This window comes from Megalobrama amblycephala, linkage group LG16, assembly GCF_018812025.1.
Source record: "Megalobrama amblycephala isolate DHTTF-2021 linkage group LG16, ASM1881202v1, whole genome shotgun sequence".
Lineage (NCBI taxonomy): Eukaryota > Metazoa > Chordata > Actinopteri > Cypriniformes > Xenocyprididae > Megalobrama > Megalobrama amblycephala.
In genome coordinates this window covers 7496222-7523702 of record NC_063059.1, presented here as the reverse complement: position 1 = coordinate 7523702, position 27481 = coordinate 7496222, and the positions used below count along the sequence as shown (strand labels likewise).

The window sequence follows — 27481 nt, the reverse complement described above, 5'->3', positions numbered from 1 at the left end:
AGTGAACGGGAAACAACAAGTATGAAGCTGAAGAAAGTGCATCCATCCATCATAAACGTACTCCATGCGGCTCTGGGGGGTTAATAAAGGCCTTCTGAAGTGAAGCGATACATTTGTGTAAGAAAAATATCCATAATTAACAAGGTATAAAGTAAAATATCTAGCTTCCGCCAGACCGCCTTCCGTATTCAACTTACGAAGAAAGTGCATCACACTTGCATTACACAAATGCATCGCTTCACATCAGAAGGCTTTTATTAACCCCTTTGCTTTTTTAGAATACATTTATTAAGAATAAATTTTAGTATGAACGTTTTTGTTGAATCATGATTTGTTTGCGAAAGTGTTTATACGCAGATTTCATGCACAAATTTGTGTGCACGCATGCTTAGTGAATGAAACCCAGTGTTCCCAAACCATGCTAGCTTAAATGCTAGCTTTTTTTTCTGTTTGCTACCCTTTAGTGACTTCTGCTTCCTGCCCTTCAACAACCACTGACACCATTATTTGTTCTGTTGACTGTAATTGTGTCAGCTCCCTTAGGTCCTTATAGCCTTTTTTGCCTGGGCGCGTAGAGACAGTGGGCTGTGGCAGGCTGTAAACTCACGGTCTCCAGTGATTTTTATGTGACTGATCTGAAGATGACCCGATTACCGTCTTGTTGCTTGCTGCTGCCTACAAAGACTGACCCCCAGTCAGACACATTTACTTGAGGTCTTGTCTAAAATGCCTTGATAGAATAAACAGGTTTGGTCTCATATTAGCAGCTTCAGCTTGGAAGAATATGTTTGTAAGTTTTGGAATCAGTAAAAAGTCTCTTATGCTCATCAAGGTATAACAAAACAAAACAAAACAAAACAAAACAAAACAAAACAAAAAAACAGTAATATTTTAAAATATTAATACAAATTTTCTATTAAATTTAAGTATCATTTGTTCCTGTGATGGTGAAGATGAATTTTCAGCAGTCATTACTCCAGTCTTTAGTGTCACATGCATAGAAATATATACATAGATGCCTCATTGGCAGCTGTTTCTATGGGCCACTATACGTAAGTCTTTCCGTCAGTCAGTCCTGAAGTTCTGTTCACGGACCGGCTTTGACCGTTCCAATATTGGACCGTGAACACTACAATTTTTAAAATGAGTGTTATTTTAAATTGTAAGTTGACTGAGTTGTCTGCAACCTGTAGGTTAGAAGCATGTATGATGATTATGTATATTTGAAACAGACTTCAGGACATGATTTGGCTAAACTTACATAATACAACAAGACAAAGGCATTATCTAACTCGACATTAAATAGTTACCATAGTAAAACCTGTTATGATGAGTTAATACTTATAAAAACACAAACCAGCACATTCTCACATGTGAAGGGAATTTAAATATCTGCGGAGTATTGTGGAATCTTGTGGAAACTCATTGATTTTTACTGTGAGTGACAGCATCTGAAATGTTGACCATTCTAAGATGGCGGACATGCTGATACATATACATCTATGGTCACATGACCCTTTAGAAATCATTATAATATGCTGATTTGCTGCTCAAGAAACATTTCTTATTATTATTTTCGTCATTCATTATTATTATTCTTTGATGATGATACATAATATCTATGTTTTGTCCCTGTCTTTGTCTTTCTCCGTGTTCGTCATGGAAGAGAGAACATGTGAGCATGACATCATCAGCTCCTGTTAGAAGTGTATTAGACGTTACGTCAGCGTCCTGTCAGATTTTTTTTTTTTTTCTGAGGCAGTGCTTTCAACATTCTTGCACATTGTTGACATGCATTAACCTGCTGTGATATTTATTTTTCCAGTCAATCTGATAGATTTTGAGATTTACTTTGCAGCAGAAACCTGACCAGCAACAGGTGACATTTATGCTATCTCTGTTCAGCAGAGTAAACCGAACAACACGAATCTTTTTAGGTCAAAATAAGCATACAGAACATCAAATCTGTAATATGTTTATTTTTTTCTGTCTGTTTTCCTCATTTTTAGTAGAATAAAGATAACAGTAAAGCTGAACAGATTTGTATATACTGCTGAATTTGTTTGCTCACAGACCGTGAAAGGGAAAATATGGAAAAATATTTTCATCAGGTTTATTGCCTTAGAAACTGTATTCCGCGAGGTAATAATCTATTTAACGACAACAAGTTAATTACAAACACCCTCCTACATCTTTAAATAGACACTGGTGCACAGTTAGTACATGGATAATGGAATATGAATACAAAGGGCCATGTAGTTTGTTTCCGAATGCAGTTGTTAACATCTCCTTTTTAATCACTGTTTGAGTTAGATGTAGGACAGTTTTACAAAAGTAAAACTAAGTAACCTAGATGATATTTACTAAAATAATTAATTAATTGATTGCAAAGATAGCATGTAATAAAATGTAGTGTACAACAACTATTCGAACTATAGCAATAGTATTTATATAGCAAGAAATATACAGTATATACTCCACAGTATGCAGTACATAATGCATTAGATTAATGGACATTTTTAAAAAGGTTTCTCCTGGAGTAGTAATTTTAGAATTTCTGTTGAATATTCAATTGAAAGATTCTATGTAATTGTTGTTATTGGTATATATGCCTGATTTTGTATAGTGATTCTTTTTAAGACAAAATTCTTAAATTATTGTAAATAATGTATTGAAGTGATAGTGATGATTGCCATGAATATAGCCATTGCTGCTGATATGGCATTAAATCATAAATAAATAAATAAATAAACATAATGCACTAGTATTCAATTTCGAACATAGCCTGTGTTTTTATGTGGAGCTGAGAGTTTTCTGCTCTTGATTTTTCATAGAATGATATTCAGACATACTGATAAGCGTATACTGTAAATAAGCAATATCACACTTAGGGCTGGGCGATATATTGCATGCGATTCTCACGCGCATTTCGTCAGTAAAGCCGGTTCCCTGATTACCGCTAAATCGCCATCACCTGCTTTCAAATGGAGCGCCATTTAACAGACAGAGCTGTAGTTCACTGATAAGCCACGCAAATATCGCGTTCATTATCGAAGGCGATTCATCTGCGATATGAACGTGATATTGCGTGGCTTATCAGTGAACTACGGCTCTGTCTGTTAAATGGCGCTCCATTTGAAAGCAGGTGATGGCGATTTAGCGGTAATCAGGGAACGCTTTACTGACGAAATGCGCGTGAGAATCGCATGCGATATATCGCCCAGCCCTAATCACACTCGTAGCCGTGTGATATGGCTGTATGTCAGCATGGCTGTGATTCGGCCAACCTGGTCTCATAGGAGAGACATACCCGTGGGCACGTTTTCGCGAGACACAAAATTACGTACAGACGAGTACGTCTCGCTGCAGTTTCCGACAGAAACGAATGCTAGAGGCCGGTAAAACATCGACAAGCGCTTTTGCTCGTTTTCACGCACGGTTTTGATGATGGCCGGGATCGGATTATGGATTCATAAAGACTTGTTTTCGCGTCTCCTCGCGCAATATCATGTTACGACTTCAAAACGCTTCTTACCGGAGTGCCCGATTTGTAAACGAACGTACTTTGGACTTTCCGGCTCTATGCGTTTCGCTTTTTTTGGCCGTAACCAATCTTGCTCAGTAGCTCAGCCGATACGGAGTTGGACTTACGACGAGGAGTCGACTCCCGCCCACAGGTACGTTTTCGTCATGGTCGTAGACTGAATGCCGTAAGTAATCACAGCATGCTGATATACGCCATATCGCACAGCTACGAGTGTGATATTGCATTTATACAACGGTTCAAGGGCACAAGTGAGCAAATAAATAAGAAACAACAACATTGTCTTTAAAACCCTCTTTTGTGTAAAACTACTTCCTTCCATTATGGATTCAAATCTCAAGTTGACAGTTTAACAGTTGAGCCCAAGCCTCCGTTACTAATTCTAAAACGGCACTTTAGAACTAGTAATGAAGGAACGTCGAGTCGCTTCATTGATGCTTATTGTATTATGTAGAGTAGAGTATTATGGTATTATGAGAGTTGGATCGACTAAACGAGTGTATAACGTTACAGCATTCATTCTTCAGGTCGATGTCCATATTATTATATCCATTATATAAAACAGTTTGAATGTCCGCTGAGGAAAGCGAAATCTTTGTCTTTGTCCTTTTCTAGTGATGACCGTTTGACACCGATGCTCCGACACAAGCTTCGAACTCGAAGCAGGATTTTTCTTGAACTGCTGCTTCGAAGCTTGCTTTGGTGCGGAAAAACCCACGTGACCGATGACGTCGGAAGCAGCAACTGCTTCGGTTCTCTGAGTGAATCACGTGACTGGTTCAGACTAGTCGATATTGCTTCGCATCGCGAGAGGCTTTGTGACGTGAGACTTTGCTGCGCACATGCTTCAGCAGCTTTTTTGGCGCGTAATATGACTATATAGACACCCAAAATGATGCACAAGATGTGAGTTTGTTGTAGTAGGAGTTTCAATCAAAGTTTATTTACATCATTCACACAAACCCTAGTTACACTCATACAGACATTATTTTGCTATCTACAATTTCGCCACTAGATGTCACTGAAACGAAGCTTTGAATGAATGAACCCATTTTCAAAACAATTGATGAAGTGGTTCAATACTGGTTCATTGCTTCATTTGGACATCACTATCCTTTTCCCATGACAGCGCTAAAACAACTTCCTTGTTTACAACCAGCCCCTTCCAATTTGCTACTGACTCACACATAAAGACTTTGCCACCATCTAATGGTGTAATAATGTAACTTTCACTGAAGTCCATGTCACGATCACTAACGGACCTTTTCTCAATACCAAATATGGCATATTCTTTATATAACATAATATATATTGAACAATAATATTTAAATTAACAAGTAATAGCCATGATAAAAGAGAATAGGAAATAAACGCAAGCAAACAATTCAGTAAAACATACAAAAGCAGTACTCTAGTACATGATTTAAGATAAATATAGCCTAAATATAAAGTTATGAAACTTAATTTTCCCCTTAACCCAAATCGATTTGCTCTGGAACAAGTCTGTTTGATATACGACAAAATAATTATATCTCATGTTTAGCCACTATCTATGTAATGGCCAGCAGCAAATTCCCGAAGGACTGGCTGAGATAAAGCTGTTCCGTGTTCCGTGTAAAACTGTTCCGTGTCTTTAGCCTCCTTGTTAGAGTGTCTGACTCCCATGCCAGCGGACCCGGGTTCGAGTCCCATTTTAGAAGTGGGTGTTTTGGACAGAAGATGTGACATTGGTGCCGTGACCCGGATGGGAGTGAGGTTTAGGGGTGGTGAGTGTAACAGATGTAGGTCCGGTAAGAGCTGTGCGTGTAAACCTCACTGCCCTGATTTCAAGAGGTGCTCTAGCAACTGACGTTAGAGACTGTGGTCTTTAGCCTCCTTGTTAGAGCACCTGACTCCTCATGCCGGCGGACCCAGGGTTCGAGTCCCTGCTTAGAGTGGGCAGTTCGAACAGGAGCGGTTACATGGTTACATGAGTGCTGAATGGCTGCTGACAGCCTGGAGCTCACTTCTGCGAAAGCGTCTAAACAAATTGTAAAATAGGCACTATGTTTATATATGAGTCACATATTTGACGTCTAAATACTACATTCTTGCCTAAAAAACTCTTAAAACTGCATTCTGTGATACAAAAACAGTAGTATTTGTAAAAATTATAGTGGATCGCATGACTGGAAAAGGCTCTCAGCCAATCAGATTTGAGGCCAAAACAAACAGTTGTATAAAAAATATATATGTTATCTGGTCATATGACAAATTATAAACAGTGCTTTTCATGCGAGTGTTGTCAAGCAGATAAAAATGAAGTTGGTTTTGTAAAAATGCCTTGTTATCATTGTCTGCTTACTGCACGTTAATGCAGTGAGCACACATCTGGAGCAGGTCACATCTGGATGACATCATCACCTGGGATGTGCTGCAGGTGTTGGGCTGCAGGCCTTTGATTTGACAGCACACGAAACAACCTCATGAATGATAATTCAGCTGGGGGATTCCCACATCGCCCCTACTTCATCTTCATGATTATTTCATGTCACCAAGCTCATTTATTATTCATCGCGCTCCCACGACTTTGGATAAGATTTAATCACTGCATAAAAAGAATCTTCTCCTTTTCATGCTAGGAATAGTAAATCCTTTAATAAGCGCATGGAATAATATGATTTACGCAGATGTACTGTTTTAAGAAGCGTTAAATATACATTGTGATATTTTCATGCGTTTTGTGATAATTCACTCATTAGTTAATTTTCTCACCTTCACCAACATTTAGAGGTGAATATTGTGACATTTAAACCATCTGAGCTTTCTGTGTTGGTCTAGACTTCTCTTTTTAATTTATCTCTTTATCTTCTTTTTTTACCTCACTAGAGCACCTTTAAATTTAAATCAGAGAGTGATATTCATCTGGCTGACCACCATAAACAAGTGTTGTATGATGGAAAGTTAGCAAACAGCATCTCCTTCACTTACAACGCCAAAGCCACAGATGCTCAGCTCTGCTTGGAGTCCTCGCCCAGAGAAAACCCATCCATATTTGTGCATTCGCCTCACGCTCTAATGCTTCAGGTACAGTAAATGTCTGCTTAACACTTTAAGACGGCTTTCTGCTCTCTTAATCCTTAATAAACTGCACAATGGTTAGTAATGTCTCTAAATGTTAATCAGATGCTGCGTTGTTTAGCTAACACCATGAGATAATGTCAGTGTTTGCCATTCAATGTTAATTGTTTGGAGGAACACATTTCCTCAGAGATTAGTCAGTGGTTAATGTGAGTCGGTACTTTCAACAGTGGCAAAAAAAGTTAATTACTGAATACATCGATCTCTACTTTTTAATCCATGTGATTTTCCCTTCTGTTTCTGTAAGGATGTTAAGGCCATCGTTACGCACTCCATTCATAGTGCCATTCACTCCATTGGTGGCATCCAGGTGCTGTTTCCTCTCTTTGCACAGCTGGATTTCCATCAGCACAATGAAAGCCAGGTGGAAACCACAGTGTGGTAAGTAATATTATGTCTACCAAAAGTTTGGGGTCAGTAAGATTTTTTTTTTAATTTAAATAAAATATTTAATAAAATACATTTATTTAAATATTTAATTTAAATAAATGTATTTCTTTCCATTAATATATGGTTGACAAGTCTTTCAGCAGAGGTTACCCAATATAGTTGTGTAATGAGATGTTTTGGTGCAGTTCAACTCTTCTGGCCTTCCTGATGGAGCTTCTCAAGAGCTCAGTGGCAATGCAAGAGCAGATGCTTGGTGGGAAGGGTTTCCTGGTGATTGGGTATCTCCTGGAAAAGGTGATGTGATGTTTTCTTTCGCCTTTCATTTCCCAGCATATCATTTAGTTTGGTTAAAGTTGAAGTCTGCGATTTTTGTGCTGTTAGCAGCACCAAAATGGAATTGCAAAAATAACGGTTTCCAAATAGGTTTTCCCAAACCATTGTTAAGACAAAATGGTAGTTCCACGGCTAAGAGCATTGGTTAGACTCTTTGGGGAAATAAGCTTACAAATGTCTTATAGTTGCACATTAAAGCTGCAGTCCGAAAGTTTTTTGCCTCTTTGTTGCCATCTCTGTTTGAAACCTGCAATTGCAGTTATTTGCGTAATTATCATCTTTACGTGGGTTGTGCATAGGCACGGCTCCTCAGCACGGATGAATCTAATGTTTGCTGTCAGTCTCTACATCGGTGTGGATACTGTATTTCAGAATCACAGATTGTAATCTTGAAGTATGACCAAAGTAAGAATTTTCACTGGAAAATATCATCTGAACAAGTAAATAACATATCTGCCACTTTTGTTTTGACCAACTGAAGAAAAAAAAAAGCATTACAAGAAATCATGCTGCCAATGGTGATTAAATTGTAATGAATCTTTAGCGATATTACAAGTATTTAATCAATTCATGGGTGAAATATATGAATATAATAAATCACAAAGCCTTATGATTAATTATGATACATATATCAACCCAAGAGGGAATTATGCTCATATATTGTGAATTAATTACAACGAATTATAATCAATTACATATATGAGTGTAGTTCTAGCTTAATAGTTGTGTAGAGAAACTATCCTAGTTTGTCCAGCAAACCGTTGGTTTTCTCACAGACTATTATAAAAAGAATGTTATTCTCTGGCCACGAGAATAAAACTCCTATTATAGCATCAAAGCGTAAAGCAATGTTGCCGGATCGAAAACGTAGAAGTGACTTGGTTTTTCTGAATGAGCAGCAGAACAATCGAGCATGAATATAATGTATTTAATATATGAAATTGATAATACAAAGTAGGGCTGGGCGATATATCGCATGCGATTCTCACGCGCATTTCGTCAGTAAAGCCGGTTCCCTGATTACCGCTAAATCGCCATCACCTGCTTTCAAATGGAGCGCCTTTTAATAGACAGAGCCGTAGTTCACTGATAAGCCACGGAAAATCGGGTTCATTATCGAAGTCGATTCATCTTCGATACTGAACGCGATTTTGCGTGGCTTCTCCGTGAACTACGGCTTTGTCTATTAAAAGGCGCTCCATTTGAAAGCAGGTGATGGCGATTTAACGGTAATCAGGGAACCGGCTTTACTGACGAAATGCGCGTGAGAATCGCATGCGATATATCGCCCAGCCCTAATACAAAGGTTATATGGCTAAATATACACAGAGGATATACATAAGAGAGAAGAGAGAAGACAAGTAGCAAAACTTACTAACAGTCCTTGAGAGCCAGCAAAGAATCAGTATCATTAAGTCGTATGACTGTTATCACATCTAAGATAGAGAAGCGGTACTTGCAGTTAGTTTGCATGCAGAGTTTCGGTTCAATGCTGCTGTAGTTCGTTGGCTTCTTCCGTTTCTGCGGGAACATTTGAACTGAGGACTTGAAAGTTTGTTTCGCCGGAGATGGTCTTCCCGAAAGAAGATGAGTGCATGATGGAAGCGCAGTCGCCAGACGTGCACGAGAGGGCGATGGACAATTAAAAGACAATCGAGAGACAAAGGGAAAATTGCGTGTTGTTGTATTTTATGGAAAACCAAGCCAACACGCCTCCTTGGGTGAAACAGCCAATAGATGCGTGGGCAATCCTGGCAGGCAACTTTTCTTTGTCTTGTCTTGTGGCTCGATTTGCATAATTTATGAAGCCTCAGATTCGGAGTGTATTTTCTCCAAAGTACCATTAAAAATAGAACAATGCATTTTACAGTAATGTGACATAACTTGTTGAATGAGGCATAAAGAGAGATTTACAAAGAAACCAAACTTGTCAGGTGGGAAAGGCATACAAGAGAAGTTATAGTTTACAGTCAAATTTTATCGGTAGAAATGACACTAGCACAACTACAGTCCTAGCTAAACTTATACAGTAGGGATACCTATATGCAATTTGAAATACAACGGCGGGTACACTTAGGCATAGTCATATTTTGCACATACAATCTTTATTACGTGTTTGTGTGTCTGCGTGTGTGTGTGGTGTGTATTGGGATTTGGCTGGTCTAGCTGGTCTGGCACTTAACCCACATGAGGGACTCTTTTGAAGTCCCCAGAGCTGGGGATTGGGGTTCTCTGGTTAGTTTCTGACAGGGCCACAAAGATGCCAAATCCCAGTTTTCTTAGACCGGCCGGAGCCAATTCGTGATTTACATGCACCGTTCAGGAGGCTAAAAGCACTCTGAAAATTCCAAAGTTGGTTGACTACGACGGATCTTATCCAGACGTTACAAAATCGGTCGAAAAAACGATCGCTTTGCTCGGATCACGTCAAACCGTGCAAATTATTATTATTGTTATATTTTGTTCTCAAATTGTTAATGTTAACAACATCAGCATTGATTGGGTGCAGTGGCGTAACTTTGTTTTAAAAAGTGGGTGAGACAGGAATGTGTGTGGTGGGATGTATTGTAAGTGTATTATCACAATAATAAATGCACAAAATTTATTGACATAGACCTCATGTTTAATATGATAGTTTTATCTACTATAATATATTGTTAGTCTTGAGAGTATTTACATTAGTCAATAAATATGTGGATCTGCATCTAATGTTGTTTTGTCCTGATGGACTATTCTTGGAGATGGAGAATTCTTGTTCAGCGTGCCAGAGGTTCTGGGTTTTCTATTCCGCCCTCATATAATTTTTTTTTTTTCTTATTAAAACCAAAGATGTTCATCAGCGATTGTATATCAAGAGCAGGGACATGTTTATGTGTATTTCGTTTTGTGATTTCACCGGAACAAATCGAGAGTCTCCGCAAAAGCGTTAAGCGATAGATTGAAGCGCTCGTCCAGCCAAACGCCAAGAGAACACTGTTGCACCACTGATAACAGTGGCAAAGAGCACTCAATATGATTTCAAAAACAACACATCCCAGCGCCAGACTGCCTGTTATTTAACACAAACGAATGAATTCCTAATCAACTAGACATGTTTATTTTGTATTAGATACATCCGTGCTGCGAGATGTTTCAAAAAATGTTGGGGACAATATCGACCCTGGCAAAAAGTGGTGGGGACATGTCCCACCCGTCCCACCCGCAAATTACGCCTATGCGTGGCTGTGTATTTAGTGTGTATTAGCGTTACCTGTAGATTTCAATTTCTCTACAGTCTAATCTCTAATGTTAATTTGTCATAACATACAATCCGCCATCCAAATGATAAGTTCAATTATTGCAGCTGCTGTGAGAAAAGGCTATAAATGATCTGCCTCACATGCGATATAGCCTAGCTGGGACTCGTTCTTTATGCAAACAGACGTGACGCAAAGACAAACGACGACATGCTCGAATTTCCCGCGAAAACCCACCAGTACCACCCGAATTATAAAACATTATTACAAGCTTACCACTGTGAATCGGGCTAAGTTGAGATAGTTTTGAACGCTGGCTGGTTATGTACTTGCTCAAAAATTTATTTTGGATAATTTTTAACGAAAAAAGTTACGGACAGCAGCTTTAATTTGGATAGGAGGTATTTTAACACTGGTTAATAAACAAGCTAAGTTCAAGTACTTGTTTCTCCGAAAAACAATGCTACAGCCAACCGTTCTACTTTGAAAATTCGGGGTCAGAATGTCTGTTTTTGTTTTGGTCTTTGTGACCCCGCCCACTGCCAATTTACCCAATAGTATTTCGACACTCTGGCTTACCAATTGGTGGAAAACACAACGTATTGTCGCCACGGAAGCCAGCCAAACAAATTAGGTGAGAGATCGCATATTTTTAATTCACAAACAATAGAAATACACTAGCTGATCAACTTACAGTGTATAAGGCTCATTGCTTTCCATTGTCAGTTGCGCTCGTTCCTCCATTCTGGCAACCCATGTGAGTGTCGAGTCTGTTGAGGAGAGGGTGGAGGAAACAACTCTCTCCAATATTTTGAATTCGTACTGCCCATTTGTACCCATTTCACCCGCTAGCTGTCAATATTACATACTTCACCTTTAAACTACAAAACTCCAAGGAATTTTGATGTGTAATTGACAAATTGTGCTTTTTCTCAATGCATAAATGCATAAATGCATTTCTCCTTTTTTTAAATGGTTATAAGAGTATTAAGATTTGTTCTTTCAGAAAGAGTTGCCATGACCTCAGTTGACTCGAGCTTTTGTAAGTACGAGCTGAATAAAAAAAAAAAAAAAAAACACGCACACAATTCACTTGCTAGGACAGAGGAGAAACAGCGCATTATGGTTGATGAATGACAAATGCGCACTTCAGCATTTCCTCGGCGAATGCCGGTTCAACGGCGCTATTGTATTCTTCCTTGTCCGTGCGTTTATTGCGATGACATACAAATTATCCCAGTGTCATTATTCTTTTTTCCTCTCTCTATCTTTACTTCATAGCTGTCCTTATTTCATAGTCTCAATGTACCCTTGGCTCCATCTAAAGTTGGCACTTGAGTAAAAGCCTCACTTCGTCATTTAACAGCAGCAGCTGTAAATCTGAGCTAGACGGCACCTGAATGATCCCACTGCCTGACGTCCCATTCACACGTAGCCGGCCATCTGTTTGTGTCTCGTTTATACTCACTCCTGTCTCACACCACACACCTGTCTAGACCTCCGTTGCCAGCTGAGACTAATAACACAGAAAGTCTCTACAAAGTTAAAGTCCTTGTTTTGCTACAAAGTCAAACTATGGCTTCCAGTTTAAGATGTTGGTTTATTCATTTATTTCATAAGGAAATTGGCAGTCAGAGGTTGGTTTGGTAATCTAACCATAATCTTTTCTTAGTCATCGCGGGTGCACATCACCAGGGCCGTTCTGGAGCAGTTCCTGTCTTTTGCCAAATACCTGGACGGCCTTACCCACGGTGCACCTCTCCTCAAACAACTCTGTGACCATATCCTGTTCAATGCGGCTATTTGGATCCACATACCTGCAAAGGTGAGTAAGGTCATGTCTTTTCCAGAAGATACTGCAATTAGGAGCATCTGAGTACACTGTGATGGGCAGATGAGCACACGGTGATATTTGCTGAAGTAACCATAAAGCAGAGAGTTATTTTTCAAGTGTTCACATCAGAACAACAAATTAAAGTTAACTTTGACTGTGTCTGAAACATTTTTCTTTTCAGCTGACATCAAAGATTTATCTTAATTTTTTAGCCCTTCTCCTCCACTATTAATAAAATGTAATCAATTTCTAATGCATAAAATCAAGTCCCATCCTACTTTTCTTATGTTGAATTTTTTTCAATACCTTCTCATTGAATACACTTTAATGAAAGAAAAAAAAAAAATCATATCCATCTCTCTTGATAATGAGTTGCATATCATCTAAAAAGCAGATGACACTTCAAGAAAAGCTCTATATTGAAATTGTTCACTACTCCTAAACGGCTTCTTTTCTTTTTTATCAGATTTTTTTTTTTTTTTTTTTTATCAGTAACTTCACAGTCTGCCACCTCATTCACCTTGTCACCTGCCAAAATGTTACAGCCTTGAAGAAAAGTGATATTTTACAATTCAGTGTTTGTATTGTCACAGATGGTTGGTAAATTTAGAGTGAAGATCAAGCTTAAAAATTAAAATTTGACCCTGCTTTGTTATGACCCATGAAGGAGAGGATGAGGCGTTTCTAAAAGAGGCAAGACTCTGTGCTGCTAATATTGTTCACTTCAGTTTCTGCACTGCTGCTGACTGTCATGAATAAATAAAGGAGATACGAAAACACAAACAGGATCAAAACAAAGACCTTTGGTCACTGGAAGCTTGCCATGATTCCAAAAGGAGAGAGATAGTGGGAGTTCTCTAAGTGGGGAAGGAAGGATGGCAAGAAAGAAAGAAAGAAAGAAAGAAAGAAAGAAAGAAAGAAAGAAAGAAAGAAAGAAAGACTGTAAAAAAAAAATATTTGTATAGTCGTTTTTTTTGTCAAATCAACTTAGAAAATGAATGTGGTTCAGATAACATAATATTTTGAGTTTCTGTTGATTAAATCAATCACCTTCATTGTATTAACTCAAATTTTTAATTTCAATGAACTCAAAATTTTAAGGCAACCAGGTAACTTACTTTTTTAAGTTAAATCCAACAATTCTTTTTTACAGTGAAGGAAGAAAGGAAGGAAGGAAGAAAGTGAGCAAAAAAATAAAAGGAGGAAAGAAAGGAGAAAATTGAATAATGAATGATGATAGGAAGAGAAAAATAGAATGGAAAAAGGTAGGTAGTTAGAAAGAAAATACAGAAAATGGAAAAACAGAATGATAAAAGAAAGTAATAGAATGTAGGGAAAAAGTTAAATCTAAACATAAACAATATGTGAAATAAAAAAGAAGAAAAATCAGCTAGAAGAAAGAAAGAAAGAAAGAAAGAAAGAAAGAAAGAAAGAAAAAGAAAAGTGGGTGGAGGAAAAAGGAAAGTGAGCAAAAAATCGAAGCGAGAAAGAAAGGAGAAAATGGATGGATGAATGATGGACAGAAGAAAAAAGAAGAATAGAAAAATGGAATGTAGGAATGAAGAAAATACAGAAAATGAAAAGGAAAAAAAAACAGAATGACAAAAGAAAGTAATGGAAGGATAAGAAAAAAGTTAAACCAAACAGATAAAAGAAAGAGGGAAAAAAAAGAAAGAAGTGGGGAAAAAAAGAAGAAAATGCTAGAAAGAAAGAAAGAAAGAAAGAAAGAAAGAAAGAAAGAAAGAAAGAAAGAAAGAAAGAAAAGAAACAATAAAGGGAGGTAGAAAGTTAAAATTGATAGATGGATGATGAAAGGAACAAAAATAAATAAAAAATAAATAGAATGAACGAAAAAAGAAGGAAGGAAAGTAAGAAGTACGAAAGGCAGAAAATGAGTAAAATAAGAGAATGACAAAAAAAGAGAAGGAATATAAAATAAAGAGAAATAGAAGATAAGAAGAAAAAGAGAAAAACGAGATTAAAACATAACAAGTTGGAAGGAGAAAAGTAAATATGGCTAGATGGATGAATAGGGAAAGAAAACAAAGACTGAAGGACTGAGAAAAGTCCAAAGAAGAAAAACAGCAGGATTCATGAAAAGGAAAGAGAGAAAGTGAAAGAAAGAGACAGAAAAACTAAGATGGAGAGAGTCAGAGAGAGTGTGAGGAGGGAGTTGAGGATAATGATCTGAGCTGAAGCTCAACCTCTCAGAAGCAGCAGCAGCAGCGTTCTCTCCTCAGGCCAGAAGAGTTCATGGACTTGCATCATGTTTTTTTATCCTCCCTCCGTTCCTTCCCATCATCCCTGCCCGGCCTCGCTGGAGAGCCCAGTCTGCCTGCATGAGTGGCTTTTAATTGGATGAGTTATGTACTTTCATCAGCGTTTTTTGTCCTCCAAGGTTCTCCTGCAGCACTGTCACTAGTCAGGCCTGACCTACTGCTCACAAACGAACCACAGTACCTTTTGACATTGGGCTCAGAAATATTCACCGTATCTGCTGTTTTGCTGCAGAGTTAGCCATGCCAGAGGTGTCGCTCCCATGGAAATCCAACAAGAATAGAATTTTAATGAGGGAACTTGGGATGCAGTTTAGAAACAACAGAAGGACAATGAAAAGTAATCATCAGAGTTTTGTATTCTGACCAGAGGCAGCTGTAACTTTTTGTAACCGTGTATCTGTGTTTGTGTGTTTGTGTTGTTCAGGTGCAGCTCTCGCTGTACACATACCTTTCGGCGGAGTTCATTGGCACGGCAACCATCTACAACACCATCCGTCGAGTGGGGACCGTGCTGCAGATCATGCACATACTGAAGTACTATTACTGGGCTGTGAACCCTGCCCACACCAGCGGCATCACACCCAAAGGCCTGGGTCTGTACACACACACACACACACACACACACACACATGTTGGGTTTCCATGTTTTATGGGGACTTTCCATACACATAATGATTTTTATGCTGTACAATCTGTATATTCTGTCCTCTAATGCCGAATACACATTGCACAATTTTTTAAGTTGTCAGATCACTGTTCTTCTCACACTACACGAGGGGTCTGGGGTACCATTTAGTTCCTGTTGTGTGCACATTACATGACGGATCGGTGACAGAGGGTCACATATTACACAGTCTGAAGAATCGCCAAACAGCTCTGTCTGGTCTACAAACTGCGTTTCGCAACCAAACACACGTGAGAAGTGATATGTGAAATAAGATGGGAGTTCTTTGTGCGAGACTGGATTTATTCCTGTTAAAATTGGTAGCCAGCAAGAAGCTTGCATTACAAGTTGTCTGTGCGCCGATGCAGGAGAGAATGGTTATTAGCTGATGTTTTGTCTTTGACTCCTCCCCCTGAACTTTCCCTCGCCCTCTATCTTGTGCTCTCATTGGCTGTAGGTCATCGGCAATGTAATTTCCAGTCAAAACACATTCCACAACCAGTGGAGTAAAGTATTTGAGTAAATGTAAGTTAGTTACTGTACTGTACTGTAAGAGTTAGTTCACCCAAAAATGAAAATTGAATTACTCATTAATTACTCACCCTCATGTTCGTTCCACACCGTAAGACCTTCGTTCATCTTTCGGAACACAAATTAAGATATTGTTGATAAAATCTGATGGCTCAGTGAGGCCTGCAATTGCCAGCAAGATAATTAACACTTTCAATGCCCAGAAAGCTACTAAAGACATATTTAAAACAGTTCATGTGACTACAGTGGTTCAACCATAATGTTATGAAGTGACAAGAATACTTTTTGTGTGCCAAAAAAACAAAATAATGACTTTATTCAACTATATCTAGTGATGGGAGATTTCAAAACACTGCTTCATGAAGCTTCAAAGCTTTACAAAACCTTTGTTTCGAATTGGTGGTTCAGAGCGTGTATGAAACTGCCAAAGTCACCCCCCCCCCCCAAATTTCGAAACACTTATGACATAACAAAGCCTTGTTTAATGAAATCACATGACTTTGGCAGTTTGATACACACTACTGATTCAAAACAAAAGATTCGTAAAGCTTCATGAAGCAGTGTTTTGAAATCGCCCATCACTAGATATTGTTGAATAAAGTCGTTATTTTGTTTTTTTGGCGCACAAAAAATATTCTCATCACTTCATAGCATTAAGGTTGAACCACTGTAATCACATGAGCTTTCTGGGCATCTGAACTTAATTATCTTGCTGGCAATGGAGGCCTCACTGAGGTGCATTAGCAGGTAGTTGCTGAATCGTGGTTGTTTGATTTATTAGATGAGGACATGACTGCAGCCGGCGATAAGGCCGAAACTAGTACATCCAGTGCAAGAAGGCTTTTGACTAGTTAGTTTTACTTGAAGGAACACTCCACTTTTTTTGAAAATAGGCTCATTTTCCAACTCCCCTAGAGTTAAAACAGCTGAGTTTTCGAATCCATTCAGCCGATCTCCGGGTCTGGCGGTACCACTTTTAGCATAGCTTAGCATAGATCATTGAATCTGATTAGACCGTTAGCATCTTCACTTCAAAAATGACCAAAAGAGTTTCAATATTGTTCCTATTTAAAACTCTACTCTTCTGTAGTTACATTGTGTACTAAAACTGACAGGAAAAATTAAAAGTTGCTGATTTTCTAGGCCAATATGGCTAGGAACTTATACTCTCATTCCTGGCGTAATAATCAAGGAACTTTGCTGCCGTACCATGAGTGCAGCAGGCGCAATGATATTAAGCAATGCTAAAAGTGGTACCGCCAGGACCCGGAGATCGGCTGAATGGAATTTCGAAAACGGTCAAACTCAACTGTTTAACTCTAGGGGAGTTGGAAAATGAGCCTATTTTCAAAAAAAGTGGAGTGTTCCTTTAACATTATTTTATTTATCCTCTATATTGAAGATACCTTTTTGAAGTATATTGGTTACTTATGGCCTTTTTGTGCACTTGAGCTTAACTGAGGCCCCGTTTACACTAGTGCGTATTTGTTTTAAAATGCATAAGGTTTTGCTAACGTTGCGCCTGTCATTTACACTACACCAGCGATTTCGTACCTCAAAAATGGAGACTTTGGAAAACACTGCAGACACGTTTTAGTTTTAAAACACAGGGTTTGAGTTTCAGTATAAATGGACCAAAACGGAGAGTTTTGAAAACGATGGTGTGGCTCCCCACGTTCGCTCCGCATATCCTTGACGACCGTGTAAACAATAACATGGAGACTGAACTGCAATCTTTGCTGGCTTTGTTGTAATTTTTAGCAGCCATTGTGCAGTTAAACTCAGCATTTTTTAATACTGCAGCTGTCTACATGCACAAGAGGCAACTGTTTACACTTGTACGCACATGCACAGTGTGCACGAACAGTCATGTGACATGCGTTTTCGGCAGTGTAGTGTAGACGGAGATCGTTTCTGGGGTGTATTCCAGAAAGCAGGGTTACGTCTTGTGTTACTTACTGTCACATATACCCTGAACTCTCGGTTGATTAACCCAAACCTTGCTTACTCTGAATTGTGGTATTGTGCTGGTGGCCGAACTGGGAGTCATAAACACGCAAATCCAGAATTGTGAAATAAAAAAAAATGCGTCCGGGAGTAAGTTCAGCCAACCCAGAGTATGTCAAAGTCCCGGTTAACACACAAGACATTCTCAACAGAGCGACGAATCGATGATTCACCATGGAAACAGACGCTAAGAAAAAGCGCGCCATTCTACTTCATTCTTCTTCTTTTGTTATATGGCGATTTACATAACCTACTTGGTGCACAGCACCACCTATTGGGCAACCTTGGTTATGCAATTTCATTTTTAAATCACCAATGAAATCTTAAAGGTGGTACAGAGGATTTGTTTTAAAGTCGAATAGACTGTAAAAAATATGGACGTAGCGTCCGTGACGTCACCCATAGAGTTCTGAACAGCAGTTTTGACGCCTAAATGAGGCCGCGGCCATCTTCGGAAGCTGCGCGTCACAGCACGTCACTCCCGGATAACGGTGATTCTAATGGCCGCAAAGAGGCGGGGAGGTGGTTTGAGCTGATATGACTGGTTGCTGATTTAACCACGCCTGCCTAGCTCGATGTCCGACCATGTTAGCAGCAAAGGAGCTATATATCTATCTAAGATACGATCTAGAAATATTACGATGAAGTCTTAAGTTTATCATCAGAACGTTCTAAAGGTTTACTGTCAATCTACGGTGACGTTTTTAAGATATAGATGCTCCAACACCAGTAGTGTTGGTTGTGCAAATAACAACAGTTGGAGCAGTAGCATCAAATGGGACTTCATACCTTTATAATGAAATAGAGATCGCGAGATGAATCTCCAATCCGTGGCACTTGGGTAAAATATGAATGTCCATTGCAAAACAAAAAAACATGTCACATTTCTTCTGAATGATCTGCTCTCTGTCATCGTTCTTCAAGAAAGGATGCAATCTGAGCAGCGATCGTATCTAACAAACAAATGAGCCTGTGTCCAAAGTATATTTTTTTCAAAATAGTGCAGCAGTTTTAGTTATAATATCCAAGCAGTGCTGTCGGATTTTGATATCCTCCCGCCATTGTCATTGCAGTAAATCTCACAACCAAAACTTTCAGCCAATGCCACGATCCAACAACGTGTGTTCTGTGTCTCTTCCCCATGCATGCACATCTACACAGACACACATCAGTCTCGAATATTATGCAGCAAGCCATATTTTATAATTGTATAAAATAATCGAGCACAAATACGGCTGAGATGCCAAATTCAGCGGCAGCTGAGGTAACATGACGGCTCACAGACAGCAGCGCAATATACCTGTCACTCAAGTGACCACGCCCTTAATTATGCAGAACTTTAAGGCTTAATATAATTTAAACGGATAAGTTATAAAAAATTCACCCCCTCAGAGTTGTCATGAAGGGCAAAAATAGCAGTATAGACCAAAACCACAATTTGAACCAACTTGTAAACATGTTTTTTTCTGCTATAAACTTGGCCAATTTAACATGGGACTCTATGAGATTCTGCTCTCTTTTGGAGCCTGTCCCTAGCGGCCAGTCGATGAATCGCAGTTTAAGTTACTTCCGTATTGGCTTCATGAGAGAAAGGGGGAGGTTGCCGCTTGGTTTTAGTCGACTGAGTTTTTGAAATGAGCGCATGCGGAAGAACAACCCCCCTCCTTCAGTGTTTGTTTACCACCGGCATTCGCTGTGTTATTAAGCCGGGCACACATTTAACGACTAGCTAAACATTCTGACTATGCTCAACATACAGCGATTGTTTCCTTCTCCTGAAGCAGATTTATATACTTTCACAAGGAATTTGAACACCGACTGTAATCGCAGACTGAACGCAACTGGCTCTGACTGGACGCGATCAGTCATAAGTATCAATTTACATTCATAATCGGCCTTACAATCGTTAAGTGTGTGCGCGACCTAAAGCCGTGGATTCATTATGTCGGACTCACCGCAGGTGACTCATAATCTGCAGTTGTTACTCCTGTCTCCTGACAAAAACATTGCATACGGAGTGTGGAAAGTTACTAGAGCGCGCAGCCGCGCGTCTCTCACAAGGAACGTCATGGCAGTGATTGACAAGCCAGAGGGCCAATCTGCGCATGTCTCTCACAATGGCAGTGATTGACAAGCCAGAGGGCCAATCATTTACGCGATCATCATTGGCTGATGTTTTTAAGGCCCTACCTCATGCACAGATGGATGTATATTAATATTATTACTTTCAGTGCACTAATAAATGTCTTTCATCAGTTAGTAAAGACAGTTTCACCTATTGGGTGGTTATGCAATCATTTTTTATTCTTAATATTGTTTGATGCTAATTATTTAATAAGATATCACATATATGATATGTATTTTATTATAGAAATTATAGCATAGAAAATGTCCTGTTATAAAGGATAAAAAGCAGATCCATGTGTGAGATGACAATAAAATAAATTCATATATTATAGGCTAATTGAAAAAACATTTATATATTGTATAATATAACATTGTATAACTGTAACTATATAACAAATTTAGATACATTAATATAACCATATTGATAATATAACATGCATCTGAATTCCTCTTAAACTAACTAACCCTTGAACATAACCTGCTCCGGAGCAGGTTATGTTCAGAGAGCAAGTTGCTATGGTTACTTACATACCCTAAAAGTTACCTCCGTTTTTGGATCCGAAAGTTGAGGTTATCCGCTTACTTACTCTTAAACATACCCAGGTATGTCACATAACCTGCTTTCTGGAATACCCCCCTGAAAGGCTATGGAAACGCCATTGTAGACGAGGATCGTTTTCATTTTAAAACGCCGTTTTAAAACGGAAACGCAATAGTGTAAACGGGGCCTTGAGATTTGAGAGTTTGTAGATGTTTAAGAGGATGTTGTGTCGACCTTGATTTATTGCAGTTTTGAGGTGCTCAGTTTTATTTTGACTTTAGATCAGCAACAAATCAATTGTTTCTTATTTTCACTGGCATGTCTCTTAGGTGTTGAGGACTACAGCCTACATTCAGCATGAGTAAAATACTTAAGTACTGTTAAAATCAGATACTCTAGGACTTTTACTCAAGTGGTATTGGAATTGGTGACTTGTAACTTGTAATGGAGTCATTTTCAATGTAAGGTATGTACTTTTATTCAAGTATGGTTTTCAGGTACTCTTCCACACTACATGACCATCTGCACTTCTCTTTTATTTCATCATAATTTTATTTTTATTTCATTTTATTTATTTTTTAAAAATGTGCCATTTCAACCTGTGACCAAAATTGTTGCAAGAAAAAATGGTCAAACATATATTTTACTTCCATACACTTATTGTTACTTGCAAGCATAATTTGATTGTATTATTATTATTACATTGTAGTATTATTATTTTTTGTAATTTTTTTTTTAGTACTAAAGTAATATATATTGCTTGAAAATAACTAAATTAAATAAATCAGGGTTTACATAGAGCAATTTGTTTTATGAAATCAATATAAAGTGAAGAACCCTAGTAGGGACACCAGCATCAAATTCGCCCTGGTCTAATAAACAGCCTGCAGTTTCTGAGAGTGAATTTTAATGTAGCTCAACACTGTCACCTGCATTCAATCTCACTTTGTCTAAAAGTGTCTGTATGGCCCCGCTGCTGTCACCTCCTGATGAGGAGCAGTACTTTTTTGAATAAACCTAGCTGTGTGACTACCCATACTTTACCCTGAAATTTGGAACAATTTCTCTTTCCCACCCTTTCAAACATGTTTTAAACACTCTCTATAGAGGTAGAAAAGAGCACCTGCTAGCCGTCTGAATTTGACATGGCTCACCCTGGGCAGCTCGCAACTAGCCTTTCATGGTTAAAACTATGCTTTTCTTTTCATCTCTTACCCCCCTTTACAGCCTTTTTTAATATATCATGACTTTTAACTGTACCATACACATTTTTTCTATTCTTTCCTGTCTTATAACACAATTTCAGGTACACACTCTTTCTTTTCCCTCTCCTCTATTCTGTTTTGTCTCCCTTTTTATCATGCCAAAGCTTCCACTGTCCTCTCTGCAAAGATTTCCTGCTGAATTTGAAAGCACCTACAGCTAGAATCTTTTAGAGTTTCATGTCCTCTAAATAATTCACAAATATTCTTTGAATGAATCACTCATTTTGAGGCCAGAGGGTATGTTCTGTGTTCACTCTCTTGACTATTTTAGAACAATTTTGTTATTTGTTAAAACACAGAGAAGCAAAAATTGCCTTGTGAGAATGTTTTACATTGATAAACTGACTGTATTGCATATATAGGAAATCATGTTAGATAGCATGATGCTGTTCAGTGTCTTTAATAAGTAGCAGACAGACAGATTAAAGGAATTTTTAGAAACACAGTGTCCTAGCACTGAGAAATATTATTGTGCTCAATTATTCCTTTTTATTTTGCTCCTGAAAGGTCATGTAATCTTTTGATTTATGTGCAGGATATATATTTGCATTAAACAAAGAGTTAAGAGCTATATATTAGTATACAGAGCTACTTTTGAACATTCAGTGTTCAATTTTTTCCACGGCTTTAAATGTCATAAGTTTTGCCTTTTGACAAAAATATCCTTTAAATTTAGTCAATTGTTTCATCATTTTTGTTGTGACTAAACTGCATCCCATTTTAGTCGACAAATACATTTTAGTTGCAAAATTAAACCAATTTTTTTTATTCAACATTTTATATATTATTTTGATGTTAATATTAATAATCATTTTGATGACGTTTTAGTGCAGTTACTAAAACACTGTATTCACAGTGTGACTTAGATTTTCTGACATTCTAAAGTAATTTACAGTATATGCAGCATACAGTGTTCATGTTTTGTGTATATATTTAATTAATCTCATATATACTGATGAGCCAAAACATTATGACCATTAACAGGTGAAGTGAATATCGTTGATTGTTTCCTAACAAGGCCACATATTAAGGTCTTGGTAGATTAGATGGTCAGCTCTTGTAATCAACGTGTTGGATGCAGGAGAAATTTATTTTTGGATGCAATAAATTGTTATGGCAAGGTGACTGGGTCAAAGTATGTTAGCAGTGGTGAGGATTTGGTCCCAGGAGGGATAAACTGGCAACAGGTGTTTGGCGCCCAAGTTCAGGAACAATGTATGCAGTTTTATGTTATTTATTTGAAAGAGTTAAAAGAGCAGTCTATTGTTGTATTGTTTAACTGGCCGAGGTTAATATGGGATTTATAAAGTAATTAGCAAAAAGTAATGCTGTACTTTTTATAGTAATTAGTACAAAAATCTAATTACACTGTTGAAGATGTAATAATAGCTAGTAATTCATTAACATTGTTAGTGGATTGGATTACTGATTTTGCTGAAGCTTTTTTTGTGTTGTTGACCCATGAGCCTTGTTTCGATTACACACACAAACAGATTCAGATCGCTGCAGTTGGCTGGTGCGGGGGTGGAGCGCGAGTGGAGATGGCGGGCGAGCATGGGTCGCGCCAAATATGATGTGTTTTGTAATAAGTGCCCAGTCTTACTTTTTTATTTCTATTGTTCAGTGGCAATGCTGTTTTTGAGACTGCCAGGCGCTGGAAATACCCTTACAGCAATTAAAACTGTCTCATGCTGTCTATGAATGTGGCAGCCAAGTAGTATATCACTTTTCCAGATAGAGAGTTAATAATTTTATGTGAATAATTTTTGAAACCGTTTATGTGCCAGAATCATCCTTTTGATTTTACCCTGAAAAGAATGTTCTGGGTAAGTTAATACAAATGAACCTCTGTCAACATATATGGTATATATATCAGAAGTTTGGGGTTTCCAACAGTATGCTCACTAAGGCTGCATTTATTCGATCAAAAATACATTCAAAACAGTAATATTGTGAAATGTTTTCAAAATTTAAAACACCTGTTTTCTATTTTAATACATTTTAAAGGTCCCGTTTTTCGTGGTTTTTTGAAGCTTTGATTGTGTTTATAGTGTGCAATATAACGTGTTTCGCGTGTAAAAAAACACAGTATTTTTACATAATTTACTTATCTGTAACCGCTGTTTCTACTGTCATAAAACGGGCTGATATTCCTTGTTCTATGAAGTCCCTCCTTCAGAAATACGTAACGAGTTCTGATTGTGCCAGCGGTTCCTGTGTTGTGATTCGACAGCAGCTTAGCGCACCGTGCCCGGAAAAGTCACGCCTCTTACCATGGAGATGCACGCGCTCAGTGTTATTGTAAACAGTCTTTAATTTTACCCTATCAATTTGAGCCGGAATCAGACCCGGTGATTGGACTGCGGGATGAAAATAACAGCGTTTCGACGATGGCGACAAACACACTTACAAACGCAACTCTTGTGTATTCCTGTGGGCGGAGGTTAGTCAAAAAACTGTTTTATGACGTCATTAAAGAAGGAAGTAGAGGGATGTAGTCCAAATGGCCGTTCAATGTAGGCGACTTCTGTTAAATAAAATATCTCGCTTGGCATTGAACTTTGAGCTTTAAAATTTTACAGATTTTATTTATACTCTAACAACAACATTATTATTAACTAACAGTTTGAAACAGTTGATCACGAAGTTTGTTTGTTTTTGGAAATGTTTTATATATATATATATATATAATGTATGTTGCAAGGATACACTAAATTTATTGGAAGTGATAATCCAATACATACAATAAAAAAAAAAAATAATAATTATAATTTTTGAAAATCTCCATTTGCTTGTATATATAGTGGCAAGAAAAAGTATGTGAACCACTTGCAGAAACTGTGAAAATGAGAATAATTTTAATAAAATAAGAGAGATCATACAAAATGCATGTTATTTTTTGTTTAGTGCTTTCCTGAGTAAGATATTTTACATAAAAGATGTTTGCATTTAGTTCACAAGACAAAACAATAGGTGAATTTATTAAAATGGCCCCATTCATAAGTATGTGAACCATTGATTCTCAATGTGTGTGATTACCTGGATGATCCACGACTGTTTTTATGTTTTGTGATGGTTGTTCATGAGTCTTTTGTTTGTCCTGAGCAGTTAAACTGAGCTCTGTTCTTCAGAAAAATCCTCCAGGTCCTGCAGATTCTTTTCAAGCATTTTTTTGCATATTTGAACCCTTTCCAGCAGTGACTGAATGATTTTGAGATTCATCTTTTCACACTGAGGACAATTGAGGGACTCAAACTGAACTATTAAAAAAGGTTCAAACATTCACTGATGCTCCAGAAGGAAACACGATGCATTAAGAGCCGAGGGGTGAAAACTTTTGAATTCAAATATCAAGGTAATTGTACTTAATTTTTCTTCCGGGAAACATGCAAGAATATTCTGTTGCTTCCGAAGGACAGTACTAAATGAAAAACAATGATATTTAAACAAAATAAGAAAAATTGTGACATCTTCATCCTGTTCAAAAGTTTTCACCCCCCGACTCTTAATGCATCGTGTTTCCTTCTGGAGCATCAGTGAATGTTTGAACCTTTTTTAATAGTTGTGTTTGAGTCCCTCAATTGTCCTCAGTGTGAAAAGATGAATCTCAAAATCATACAGTCACTGCTGGAAAGGGTTCAAATATGCAAAAAATGCTTGAAAACCGAAGAATCTGCAAGACCTGAAGGATTTTTCTGAAGAACAGAGCTCAGTTTAACTGCTCAGGACAAACAAGAGACTCATGATCAACCATCACAAAACATAAAAACAGTCGTGGATCATCAAGTAACCACACACAGTATTGAGAATCAATGGTTCACATACTTAAGAATGGGGTTATTTTTAATAAATTCAGCTATTGTTTTGTCTTGTGAACTAAATGCAAACATCTTTTAAGTAAAATATATCTTACTCAGGACAGTACTAAACAAAAAATAACATGCATTTTGTATGATCTCGCTTATTTTATTAAAATTATTCACATTTTTCGGATTCTGCAAGTGGTTCACATACTTTTTCTTGCCACTGTACTTGCATACAACTTTGTATTCAATCCAGAATGTTTCTTTAAAGGTGGTACAGAGGATGTTTTCGTCGACTCAGTTTTTGAAATGAGCGTTTGAAATGATACACATTTTACGACTAGCTAAAACATTCTGACTGTGCTCAACATACAGCGATAGTTTCCTGCTCCTGAAGCAGATTTATATACTTTCACATGGAATTTGAACACCGACTGTAATCGCAGACTGAACGCAACTGGCTCTGACTGGACGCGTTTGAGCGTGATCAGTCATAAGTATCAATTTACATTCATAATCGGCCTTACAATCGTTAAGCCGCGCACACACTTAGTGGATTCATTATGTCGGACTCACCTCATAATCTGCAGTTGTTACTCCTGTCTCCTGACAAAAAACATTGCATGCGGCGCATGTAGTGTGGAAAGTTACTAGAGCGCGCAGCCGCGCGTCTCTCACAAGGAACGTCATGGCAGTGATTGACAAGCCAGAGGGCCAATCCGCGCACGTCTCTCACAATGGCAGTGATTGACAAGCCAGAGGGCCAATCGTTCACGCGATGATCACGTAAACGATTGGCTGATGTTTTTAAGGCCCTACCTCGTGCACAGATGATGTATATTAATAATATTCCTTTCAGTGCACCTAATAAATAGTCTTTTATCACTTAGTAAACACAGTTTCAAGTAATATTGCCAAACTGTATAAAACAAAACATCCTCTTTACCACCTTTAAATCATGGATAGATCTTTGGAAAAACTCATTATCAGTATTTGCAATATCAGATGTCTTGAATAATTAAGTACTTCAGGCTCACGTAAAACAGCACAGAATTGTTTCAGATTGTGATAAAAACCAAATGAATATCTAAAGAATGTAACACGTTGTACAAACACATAAACCCACAAGTGCAGAAGATGAAGGACTATTCTTATCTTGAAAAGCAGCTGGTGCTGAGATTACTATACCATCATGATCCTCCAAACCTCTGTGACACAAAGAAACACTCAAATACGTTTCGCAGTCACACCAAGTGAAGAGGGGCTCTCCTAAAGTATGTAAAAGAATTTGTCTCTGACTTGCCAAGTAGGTAATTCTCTGTGGTGGTCTGCATTGATTTATTCTTCATTTGTCAAACGCTGCAGTTTTTTTTTGTCTTGTTCCACAAAGGGTTGGGTTATAGAGAAAGCAGTATAACATAATGAAGTGTTCAATTACTGCAACAGAGAGTTCTGTTTTACACTGGAGCAACATCAGCTAACTGCAAACCTTTCTCTCACACACTCTCTCTCTATCTCTCTAAAAGCAAGCAAGCGTTCACAAATTAAAGTCATGCATCACTCCTGCTCATTGTTTTCAAAAGCACAGACAGTCTTTTCTCACCAGTGTCTTGAGAGACATAGAAAGACTCCCTCAAGAAACATCAAGCACACAAGCGAAAAGTCCTGTTGTGCATAACTTTAGTTCTTGCATTTAAATTGGCAGTAACAAACCTCAGTCCTCAAACCAGTAATAGAGCTGTCTGCGGATGTCTGTGATATTAAATTGGATCTGTTGTTGTTCAGGTAGCTAGTTCTAAACATGTTG

General features: G+C 38.0%; 1 protein-coding gene across 1 annotated transcript in view; it reads left to right on the top strand.

Annotated features, from left to right (window-relative positions):
• The window catches only part of nbeab (neurobeachin b), a 388285-nt gene that overhangs the window by 116272 nt on the left and 244532 nt on the right, over nucleotides 1–27481 (top strand). The window contains 5 exon segments of the mRNA XM_048159945.1: nucleotides 6413–6610; nucleotides 6912–7045; nucleotides 7240–7348; nucleotides 12296–12448; nucleotides 15161–15329. Coding sequence (XP_048015902.1) covers nucleotides 6413–6610; nucleotides 6912–7045; nucleotides 7240–7348; nucleotides 12296–12448; nucleotides 15161–15329 — 763 coding nt within the window.